The 11,108-nt window shown below is 34.5% G+C and overlaps 1 protein-coding gene across 1 annotated transcript; it reads right to left on the bottom strand.

The window, feature by feature from the left end:
* Nucleotides 1–467: 467 nt before the first annotated feature.
* LOC122055120 lies at nucleotides 468–10,697 on the bottom strand. The gene is made up of 24 exons (XM_042616510.1): nucleotides 10,433–10,697; nucleotides 10,113–10,330; nucleotides 9,895–10,000; nucleotides 9,683–9,784; nucleotides 9,343–9,402; nucleotides 9,189–9,267; nucleotides 8,785–8,932; nucleotides 5,859–5,982; nucleotides 5,552–5,732; nucleotides 5,402–5,430; nucleotides 5,143–5,291; nucleotides 4,131–4,233; nucleotides 3,902–3,997; nucleotides 3,764–3,813; nucleotides 3,522–3,645; nucleotides 3,184–3,246; nucleotides 3,003–3,062; nucleotides 2,763–2,924; nucleotides 1,683–1,756; nucleotides 1,515–1,608; nucleotides 1,170–1,306; nucleotides 1,007–1,087; nucleotides 726–831; nucleotides 468–631 (listed from the first exon to the last, which is right to left on the bottom strand). Exons 1-24 carry the CDS (start codon nucleotides 10,604–10,606, stop codon nucleotides 560–562), a joined length of 2,592 nt encoding a protein of 863 aa, XP_042472444.1. The 5' UTR covers nucleotides 10,607–10,697; the 3' UTR covers nucleotides 468–559.
* Nucleotides 10,698–11,108: the final 411 nt, after the last annotated feature.

Raw genomic sequence — 11,108 nt, 5'->3', positions numbered from 1 at the left:
TCTGGTGCCAGACATTCTCTGCGGCCTCATTATTATGAGGGTTATGAGGGGCGGTATAATAAAGAGGTCCTCTCCGTTGGCCAAGTACTTTTTTACATTCACACACTCATGCACGCACGCTGAGGCGCATCTACGCTATTATTCTATTGTTCATCGTCTTTCACTTTTCTAATCAGGAATATTGTTCTGACTTGAGTATCGAAGTGTTTATGCAAGAACCCCCTCCTTGCTTCTCACTCTAACGTTATTGTTGGCTCTCTTTGTGGTGTGCGTAGGTTGGTCCGTGTCATCAAGGTCTTCATCTTCTCACGGTCAATAGCGAAACGACTTGAGCAACGCATCATCTTCTTTATTTTCAGACAGTATCATATAATATTAATAAGTAGTGGTAACCATGTTGGATTGTTGATAGCTACTCAACAATGAATCGATACACTTATTAAAATGTGATGGAAAATATCCATCGATACACTTATTAAAATGTGATGGAAAATATCCATCGATACACTTATTAAAATGTGATCGAAAATATCCAAAAGTAAGAGGCCCAAAGAAAAAATTAGTCAATGCAATGGCCGAGCTTGAATGGTTCACCAAAAGCTCCAACGTTACCGGGACGAGAGAACACAATCTGTATCACTCAAAAACAAACCAGCATCAGCCATGTAGCCATCAAACTGATTCACTTTTAATTTTTCCCACTGTTTATATATGATTTCAAATACCTGATAATCTTCGAGCGTGCATGACTTGAAACCAGAAGCACAGTAGATGAAATAGTACTCCCAAGTACGCACAAACTTCTCATCAAATCCTAAGGCAATGATTTTGCTGAAAAATCAAAACGTCAAGAATTATGCCAAACAAAACGCCAAAAAGATTAGAGAAAGAAGAAAATTATTATTTAATCTCTTGATTCCTTGTGATTATATTTCTGTTTATGTTCTCTACTATTATTAATGTGCTATTATCTGTGTAGCCATCCATATATAAAATAGATACTTACTCCTTGTTTGCAAGTAAATTGTTCCTCCAGCATATGAGAGTCTGATAGTAATGGATGCCAATATTCTCGATGTGCTCAATGCTAAAAGGTGAGCACACACATGAGGACCAAAAAGAATAGGTAAATCACAATATACATGTGTATAAGTTCATTTGGTTGTCACCATAGTTTAGATGAAGCAGCCATCGCTGTTGTTATACTGTTCAGAGAAGGAAGGCATCCTCCAGGAAAGATGTACTCCTTGATGAAGTCAGAGCTTCTCCTGTATTCATCGTAGCGTTGATCTGGAATCGATATGAACTGCAAGGTATGCAAAATCAAACTCATTAGACTCTGACTGGAGAGATTACATAGGTGTTTAACCTCCACACATATATTATTCGACTATTCGACTTCTTTTTAAGTACTTGAGATGGAAGCTTGAATAGAAAGTAGGAAGTAATACAAGATGTAATCTAATATTAAGATAATCTATGAGAAAGTGAAAATACTAACTAACTGAACAAACCTGAAGGACCAATATGCCATCTGTAGATAGAAGTGACTCACAACAACCAAAGAAGTCATCTATATATTCGTGACCTACTCCTTCAATCATCCCACTGTAACTACTATTAGTAAAGAACTACCAGATACTAGACCAAAAAGTTGTGAGTAATAGTTAATAGTACCGTACCATGAGATGATTCGATCATATTTGTGATACTTTGGAAGTTGACGATAGTCCATCAACATGAAATTAGTGTAATCCTGAAAGTAGGTTTCTTTTGTAAGAATATGTTTTTGTCCAAACAAAAGGGAGTTTTTATTGTTTGCCAAAAATAACATTTTCTGCAATCTTCACATTATAATTAAATCTTCATCAAAAATCAATTAGCAAGTTATAATTAAGAAGCCTATATATTATGTAATTAGTGCAATCCCAAAAGTTGGTTTCACATTATGCCTATATATTATGTAAAGCAGCATGTTGTTGTGTAAATATTAGTTTCATTCATTAATGCCCATTTGTTCTATAAAGTAGCATGTTGATGTTTTCCAATTCTTATGCCATGAAATCCTATTTTTGTCTAACCTCTAGGACTGTATCTACTTTAGTTGTCTCCTCTCAAAACAAGGTTAACTCAAGAGAAATTGAGTTGTAAATAAAGCATTAGCCTCGATTAACAACTATATCGGTACAATAGTTCAACTTGCTGCTTTTGAATAATCTATCATTTTATTGGCCATCTTTGTAAGCTTTAGTGAAGCAATGGTGATTAAAAGACATAAACCACCAAATTTTTTAAAGTTCAATTTCAACTTGATTATCCACCATATGAAAATTTACAATAAGAATAGTTCAGTTAAGAGTATGTTAATGACAACATAGACAAAGAAATAACAATATTACAAGAGGACTGCATAAAATCTTTGAATTCTAAGACTAACAAAATCTGCAAACATGATATCTACATGGAATTTGATATCATTTTGATTAAAACTACTAGATAGCTTTCATTTACACAATTAGTTTGTTGTTCAAATCAATTTCTCCATATTTCTCATATCCTAGAAGTAGAATAACTTGATACTTCCAAAATCAAATTTTGTGTCCATCTCTATTCATTGCCTTTAGTTAGGATGAATAAAACTTTCCATGTTGTGTGCAGAGGAGGATAGTTAAATTGTTTCATTTACTATAACAGAGGGACAAAACTTGAATGTAACAATTCATCTTAAGCCAATTTATATAAGTTTATGAAAAAATACAAACCTCAAGTCCGGCTTCTTTAGCTTTTCTTTTGGCAAATGTTAGTTGCTCCTTAGATAAGGTGATTCCTGTATATTTGCAGCCAGTTTGCTTTACAACCTCGATAGCTAAACTTCCCCAACCACAACCAATATCCAAAACCTCATGCTTCCCCTCAACTTGGGCCTTTTTTATTGAAGAAGATAATAAGGGATGCGTTAACAATGAAATAAGAAACACAAAAAACTCGAACAATATGCTCACCTTTTTAATTAAAAGAGAGATCTTGTGGAGCTGTGCTGTTTTCAAGTCCTCATTCTGTGTCTAGAAAATTTTGGGAAGAAATTTTAGATTCTATTAAAGGAATCACAATTCTATGTAAAACTTGTTAGCAAAAATAATGCAACAGTGTAAACAAAGCAAAATAATAATAGTAGTTCCGAACCTTGAAAATGGCACAAGAATAAGTCATTGTCTCATCCAAGAATAGATTAAAAAACTCATTACTCTGTCACAAAATGAAGTAAATTAATTCCAATATTATACTCAGATAGTTAAGAATGTTTTTAAGGTCATAATCATTCTCACATAGTAGTTGATTCTATTGAGGTAAATGGCAATTTATACTAACCATATTTGCATGTTAACCTACTTTGCAAACAAGACATCCAGTTTTACCAAATAGATTAAAGCAATACACTGAACAAGCTAAAAACTCAATTAATAGAGTTACAAATAAGAAATAATTTATGATGAACGTAGCAAAGTAGATTGAAGTCTAACCAGATCATAATGACTAGAGATGTTACGATGTGCTTGTGTTATAGTGTTTTGTCTCAAGGAGTGTCGAAAAAAGTATCTTGCAGATGAAACTCCTGCTGTCACAAGTAATGGTGTCCACCAACCTCTGATCATTTTGTCGAGAGACAAAGTTTAGTCAGTGGAAGCACGCAAAGTTTGCATTTTAGTACATATTGACAGTAGTACATTCAACGAACTAACAAGAAAGTAGTGCATGGAGAAACCTTAAACTCTTCCCAAGAGTATTTCTCAGTTCCATGTTGGCAATAAGAACCTAGAAAATACAATAAAATTAACAAAAAATGCAAATCTAGTGGCAACAAACTCTATTCAATATTTTAGCTTGTCCACTTGTAATTTACCAAAAAAAGATCCAGAAGACCATTTTCTTTATCAACAAATGATAAGTATCCATTTATGTAAGCATCTGCAAGACCTATATCTGCGTCGATAGCGATCTGTCAAGGTATATAATGAGTAAGATTTTGGCACATATACATATCTCCATATATTAGAATAAGGAATTCTTAATTGATCTTTAAACTAGGATTTTATTTGGGACAAGGCAAATGTTTATATAGAAAACTGAACCTTCCAATAGAACAATGGATTATGAACTCTAAGAACAGCCTTCTTGGTATTGTTCGTTGTTGCTCCTTCGTGGATGTAGATGTTGCCACCTTCTTCTAGCAATCTATAATTATGATATATCATGGTGTCAAAATGAATTGCAATTGTGAGGTCTAAAAGAGTCACTAGATGGATGATAAATAGTTTTTGGACAAGCTCATGTGAATGATATTCATCTCAATTGCTTGCACCCTGATTTGTAGCAAATCATTTATTACTTTGCTAATTAAATTCTTAAACAAGATTAATGTTGTAATGGAATTAACTTGTGTGATTAAAGATTATAAAGACAAAAGTAGATCAGGAACTCAAATGTCAATGAAAAGTGATTTAGTCACTTTTGGTTAATAGCTATAATTGTGGTCCTTGTCTTTTAATAGGAATATTGCAGATCATATCAATTTACCATCTCATTTTAGAAAACTATTAACTACTCTTTTAAACTAATATCAAATTTTTTATTTAAATGCATCAATAAGAAATTCTTTTTTACACATTATCATTATTATCGTCATCAGATTGTGTTTGTTCAAACTATTTTGGAGTAGCTTACATTAATTTTATTTCTCTATTGAACTATTTACAAGGCTATATAACAATGAATGTTCAAATTAATTAATTCATTTTGAGTATAGAGTTTATAAGGAGTTCTTGAACATATGCTATCTCGACCTATTTCTTCTTCTTCTCTTTTTCCATTTATTAAGATTACAATTAGTGGAATAAATGTTTAGTTATTGTTGTTGTATTAAAGTTACACCTAACAGAGGATTATGAATATTAATATTTTTATTTTTACCATTCTGGTAACTCGATGTATCCATCTTAGCATTTTCATCATTATCATATTACTTTTTGTATGTGTTAATTCCTAGCAATCTAACAACTCTTCATACACTTCAGTTAAGCAATCGATCTTTTCCAATATTTACTAATGATGGATCTGAATAAGTAAGCAAATTTATGCACTTACGTCACACAACCAATTGCGATGTATTTCGTAAGAAATCTATTCACAAGAAATCTCGCTCCACATTCCATCAATGATGGTACCATGTGTTTTGGGTTTCTCAATAGAACAATATCATTTTTAACCACATTGTTTGCAGTAGCAACCCCAGCCTGAAAAGTATAGAATGAATGTAATCCATGATATTTGTCATTTCATTTATCATCTAGTGAACATAAAATATGATAAAGTGAAATTCAAATACAAAAAATAGGTGAATTACCTTCAGCGCATCCTCATGGAAGTCATAACCTGCAAATCACAACACACACACTCACAATATTAAGGTCTCTGAGAAAAAGTTAAAATTAAAGGTTAATGAAGTAAATGAGCAAAAGATTCATGTTTTGCTTTAAGTATAGTTGCATTATACCTTGGTATACTCCAGAGAACCATATTCTTCTTTTACCTTGTATATTTTCTAGCTCTAAGGAAGCTTTTGAAGCTGCAACAGAAGGTAAAAGATGTCTGGTGCACCATTTAAGTAAGCTATGTTTTGGTATACGTTTGGGGTTTAGAGTTACAAGAAATAGTTGCTTAGTTGTATGTAGATTCTGCAAAATACAATGATTATAATCGGTAACTCCTTTTGGCTAGAGGCTAAAACTAATGTTAAATAATTCATAATGTTAAACTAATCATGTTTAGCCAGTTGCTAAGTAAAAAATAAAAGCACTGACCTGTAACACATTTAACCAATATGTTATGCACACACCATGTTGTGTTGTCCCAAGAAAGTTCCAAGCACTCCATGTCGTTGGGTTTTGCGGCATGAAACTTTTGTCATGATGAAGATAAATGTCACTATGCATTAAGACATCAAAGACTAGTCAATCGAGCAGGTGAGAAAACAAAAATTTTGCAAAGACATGTATGTAATTGAGTTTGAGAAGGAAGAATGTGAAGTTCCCTCAAGTTTGCACTCGCTAACATTTCTATTCAAGAAGGCCATAAATCTCCAAATCCTGAGCAAAAATTTGTTTCATTTGCAAGATGATTGATCACTGAATTGCAAAACTTGTCAAAGTCTTATTTCGCAGCAATAAATTAAAGATGGAATTAAATAGTGTTAGTTAGAGCCCTAGAGCCAATCATTTGATGATTGTATGGACTCATGTATATCATATTCTTGAATATATATTAAGGCATTTGGTTTTTGGTTATTATGCTTATTTGTATTAGTGTCAGATAAAATAAGTATAGTAACGTCCTTGAGTAGAAGGTTCTTACCTATATCAATCGATTGGTTGAATCGATAGTAAGATGATATAGGGAACACTACTCTAAATCATTCCTAGTCGAGTATTAACATTCAGGGACAGTGTTAATACAATAAGACTAGCATGTAGGTCAGCTCGATGACTTGATCTCACAAGTCATGGATATAGAGATATCAAGCTGACACATGGGTATGCATTAGAGAATGTATACTGAATGACCCGCCATGAGAAAGTATCATGGATCGTTATATGAGTGTCATATACTTTCTCATGTGGCTATTAGTATGACTATTAGTCCTTAGACCTGAAGTCACCATGGATCCCTACATAAGGAGTTATGTACTTTGGTTTCGTCAAACGTCACCCGTAACTAGGTGGACTATAAAGGCGATTACTGGGTATATAACGAATTATGTAGAGGGATGTGAGTGATGTAGATGGGATCTATCCCTCCCATATGACGGGAGCGACATCGGTATTCTTGATAGAGTGAGACCACTAAGTGCATGGCCATGCCCAAATGAGTCAACATTAGATGTTGAGCTCATTTGATCGAGTGAGTCTACTTGGAGTTCAAGATTTAGATTGATTAGAGGATGACACGGTCTATGCCTCACATTGATCAATCTAGATGTCTAGGATAGAAGGACAATGTCACATATTGTGAGGAGTCACAATTAGTAGTCACAAGGTGATATTGGATCTCAACATTTCTTGTAACTTGGGTAGCAATGATGTATTGCTAGATGCCGCTCATTGCTTATGTTTCTAAAGGAGTTTAGAAACATTGCCAACGTTACAAGAACCTATTGGGTCACACACAAAGAACAAGTGGATGGAGATTAGGTTCATATGATGAACCAATTGGATTAGGTTCATATGATGCACCAAAGATTGGATTCAAATTAGACTTATTGAGTTAGACTCAATTAGATTCAATTGTTGAATGAGTCTAATTTAAATTTGATTCATTGAGTCAATTTATATTAATGAATTGAGATTCATTAAATTGAAATTGACTTGAATCAAAGGTTGGATTGAACTCAACAAGGAAGACAATTGGTCAAGTTTGACTTGACCAAGTAGAAGTTGAAACATCAAGTTTGACTTGATGTATTGCCACATCATAAGGATGACTCATCCTTGCCACATCACATGCCACCTCATGGAGGTTACAACACCTCTCATTCCATTTAATGTGGCCGGCCACATTAAATGAGGGAGTTATGTGTGTGGCCGGCCACACCAAAGGATGAGTTATTTTTCATTTAGTGTGTATTGATGTGTGGTAATTGTATCATCTTCTTCCTAGTTTTCTTCCTCCTTCTTGCTGCCGTTGCCGTGACTTCGATGGTGAGGAGAAGGTGGTTGAGTGAATCCAAGAGCAAAGGAAGAGTGAAGGTCACAAAGGAAGGATACTACTAGTGAGTGTATAAGATTTCTTTTTGTACCTTCTTCTTTTCTTCCTTTCCAATCTCATTCGAGAGCTCTAGAAAGTGCTAGCACACTTGGGGCTCTCTTCTCCATCCTTTAAGTGTGAGAGACACTCCTTGTTCGTGTGGATATCATTAGAGGAGTGTCTACGTTGACACTCTCGAGATCCGGCGTACCGTTGGACGAGCGGGATTTGCGAGGGCACGCATCGAAGGTAAAAATATTTTCCTTGTAGATCTACTGTAGATCAAAGTATTAAAACTCGTACTCGTGTTTTCCGGAAATTTTCCTTGCACGGATCTATGGCTTTGGGTGATTCGGGGTTTCCGCGATGCGAAAAGCGATTTTCGTGGCCCGAAAAACCCAACAGAATAGAATTCTCAATGTCAAAAGAACAAGAGTTGTATTGTAATATATGAGTTTTATTTTGTGATTTAAAGCTCCTTTAGTCCCTTAAAAAAAGTTTTGAATCAATATTGCTTGTTGACTATTTTAACAAGAAAGAACTGGAGGTGAAAAAAGGTGTGCCCTTTGTTCCAAACATATCACCAAGCACTGTGAGAAAAACTAAGACACCATAGCACTATTCAAAAAATTCACGTTGATTCAAAGCTATAAGCTGTAGTAGAACTAAGATCATAGACTTTCAGCTAATAGTTATCACATGCATGAACAATTCTCACATAGTGTAATTCTTGAAATTCATGTAGGCGGATCCTCTGGTCCGTAAATTGTGAACTAGAGGATGACCCATTGCCTTTGATTAGTAGATTATGATGGACCTCACCCGTTTAATAGGTAGAGTCCATCAAATAGACCAATCCATATAGTGGACCACCCTCTGATCCGTAATTTGCATATCAGAGGATCCATGCTAAAATTCATGGGCTTCTACGATTTGAATGCCTCTCTTGCACTTCTCTAAAAACAAAATATGAGAATAATAGCATACCTATATACATATTGAAAAGCACCAAGTATCCTTGCTTCCTCAAACGTTGCTTGCTCTCCCAAAAGCTTTAAAGCATCCGGGGCTTGAGTGCTAATTATGCATCCATCATATATATCTTTGGAGCAATCTTCTCCTACCACACAGCATCCTACCATAAAGGCATTTCTTAGTAGAAGTAACTAAAATGTATACTAGGAACTAACTAAAATGAGCACCAAAAATTCAATGCCCACAATGGGTTATTATAAATTCCCAAAACGAAAAAGAAAAAAAAATAACACAACATGATATGTTCATTGTGTGCTAATAGTAAATTCAGATTTTGTTACAGGGTAATGTTAAACCTTTAAGTTTATCGATATAAATATCAATGATCATTGATTAGGTAACTGAAAGTTGTTTACCTGCATCAGTACTAAAAACTGATTCCACAGCACACCTTGTTCTAATAGTACATGATCTGCTCTCCAATTCTTCTCTTATCTACTTATAATAAGCATCAACTTTGAGTCAAAAGTTTACAAAGAATGAGTTCAAACACTCGGGGAGAGGCAATACCTTGTCGACGTAGCACTGTGAACGTGACTTGACAGTGAGCCACTGTGGACGGCCGAATAGCTGAAATGTGAATGGAAGCATTAGAGAGATCAGAATAAGGGAGAAGGGAAATGGAGAAACAAGGATGCTAAGTTGAATAAGCTCTAGCAAACAACAAAACTTTTGACAACACAGAAGATACATCACTAAGCATGTAACATGCAACTTATACAGTTACAAAGCACCAAAAACAGTGTGTGTACAAACAAAGTGTTAAATAAGAAGAATGAAAATGTGGCAATGCTTTACTTCATAATTAACCAGGTAGAAACAACTGCAAGAGACACAAAAGGATATCGACCTGAAGAAGGTGGTGATTGCGACAGAAGGAGAGAACAGAATAAGCAGAGAAATGTAATACTCTCTCAGAGGGGCATGACCAGATAGAGGCACAGATTGGAATCTAAAACATCAAATAATATGCATATCAAATACCATATGATATAATAGCATCGGAAAAGAAAATGAATAAAAGACTTGTTGAACTAAATAAATCAATATAGTCAATCTCACGAGATAACCCTTCTGAAACAGCTCAGAATAACCATGTGATATGATGAAGTGTTCCAGTGTCTCACTACGGTCCTTATCTCGATTGTTGTCGAGCTCCTCAAGGTATCTTTTAGAATTAGTAGGTTGTTGTCCAAAGACATTGAAGAACAGTTAACCAAAAAAAAAAAAAATTAAAACAAAAATCACACACTAAAAAAGGTTGATGAAATTAAACTTACTCGAAGACGTCGGCCTTGAATTTGAGAATTTCTAGAATCATTTGCCAAAAGTAGGGATTAAAAATATTGGCCTTTTGTACAAATAAGCTGGAGAAGCCATTGCGAGTTCCCCATTCATATCCTTTGCCGTCATCTAACCTTACAGCGAATGACATATCCGCCGTCTCCATCTCCAGGCCGAGGCTCTCAAACAGCTCAATCATATTGGGATACGTCACCTATAAATGCTCAAAATGTTTATATTTTTTTTAAAAAAAAATAAATAAATTTTTTAAAGGCAAAAGTAAGATTTTGACATATATATCATCACATCTAGTTACCTGATTGAAGACCATGAAGCCGAGGTCGATGAGGAGGCCATCCACAGAGACAGTCTTGGCATGGCCACCTAAGTAGTCTTCCTTCTCGTACAGAACCACCTCCACGCCGGCCTTTACTAGCGTGTAGGCCGCCACCAGCCCGCTGATCCCCGCACCAACCACTGCCACCCGCATTTTGACCGGACTTCGTCTCCGGTGATCTCCCCTACCAAAATGTCTTACCGAGGGAGAAATATGGGTGCAAATTAACTTACGTAGAGAAGAGAGAAACAGAGGAGTGATGAAGGATGTGGAATGAGGAGAAGGGGTTTAATAAGGGGACGAGGTTGGAGGGGAGTTGTTTGTTCTCCGTTATATTTATTTATTTTATATTTTTGTGAGCACGTATTCAATTAATTTATTGTTTTTATTACAAAACGTTAATCACCGTACAATTTTTTAATTTTAAAAATGTTTGTTTTTTTGTCTGTATCTCTCTCTTTTTTTTAAAAAAAAAATAGTGCCCAAATTAAGAGTTAACAACTAAGTTTAAACTAAAAATAAATATAAACTAATATAAATTAATTGTATATTTATTTGAAAAATAAAATATAAAATTGGTTGAACTCTTTAAATTATTAGACTATTATATAAAAATTACTAATATTTTAAAATGAATTGATTACAGAAATAAATT

Source organism: Zingiber officinale, chromosome 1B (assembly GCF_018446385.1).
Source record: "Zingiber officinale cultivar Zhangliang chromosome 1B, Zo_v1.1, whole genome shotgun sequence".
Lineage (NCBI taxonomy): Eukaryota > Viridiplantae > Streptophyta > Magnoliopsida > Zingiberales > Zingiberaceae > Zingiber > Zingiber officinale.
This window is presented reverse-complemented; position numbering and strand designations above follow the sequence as displayed.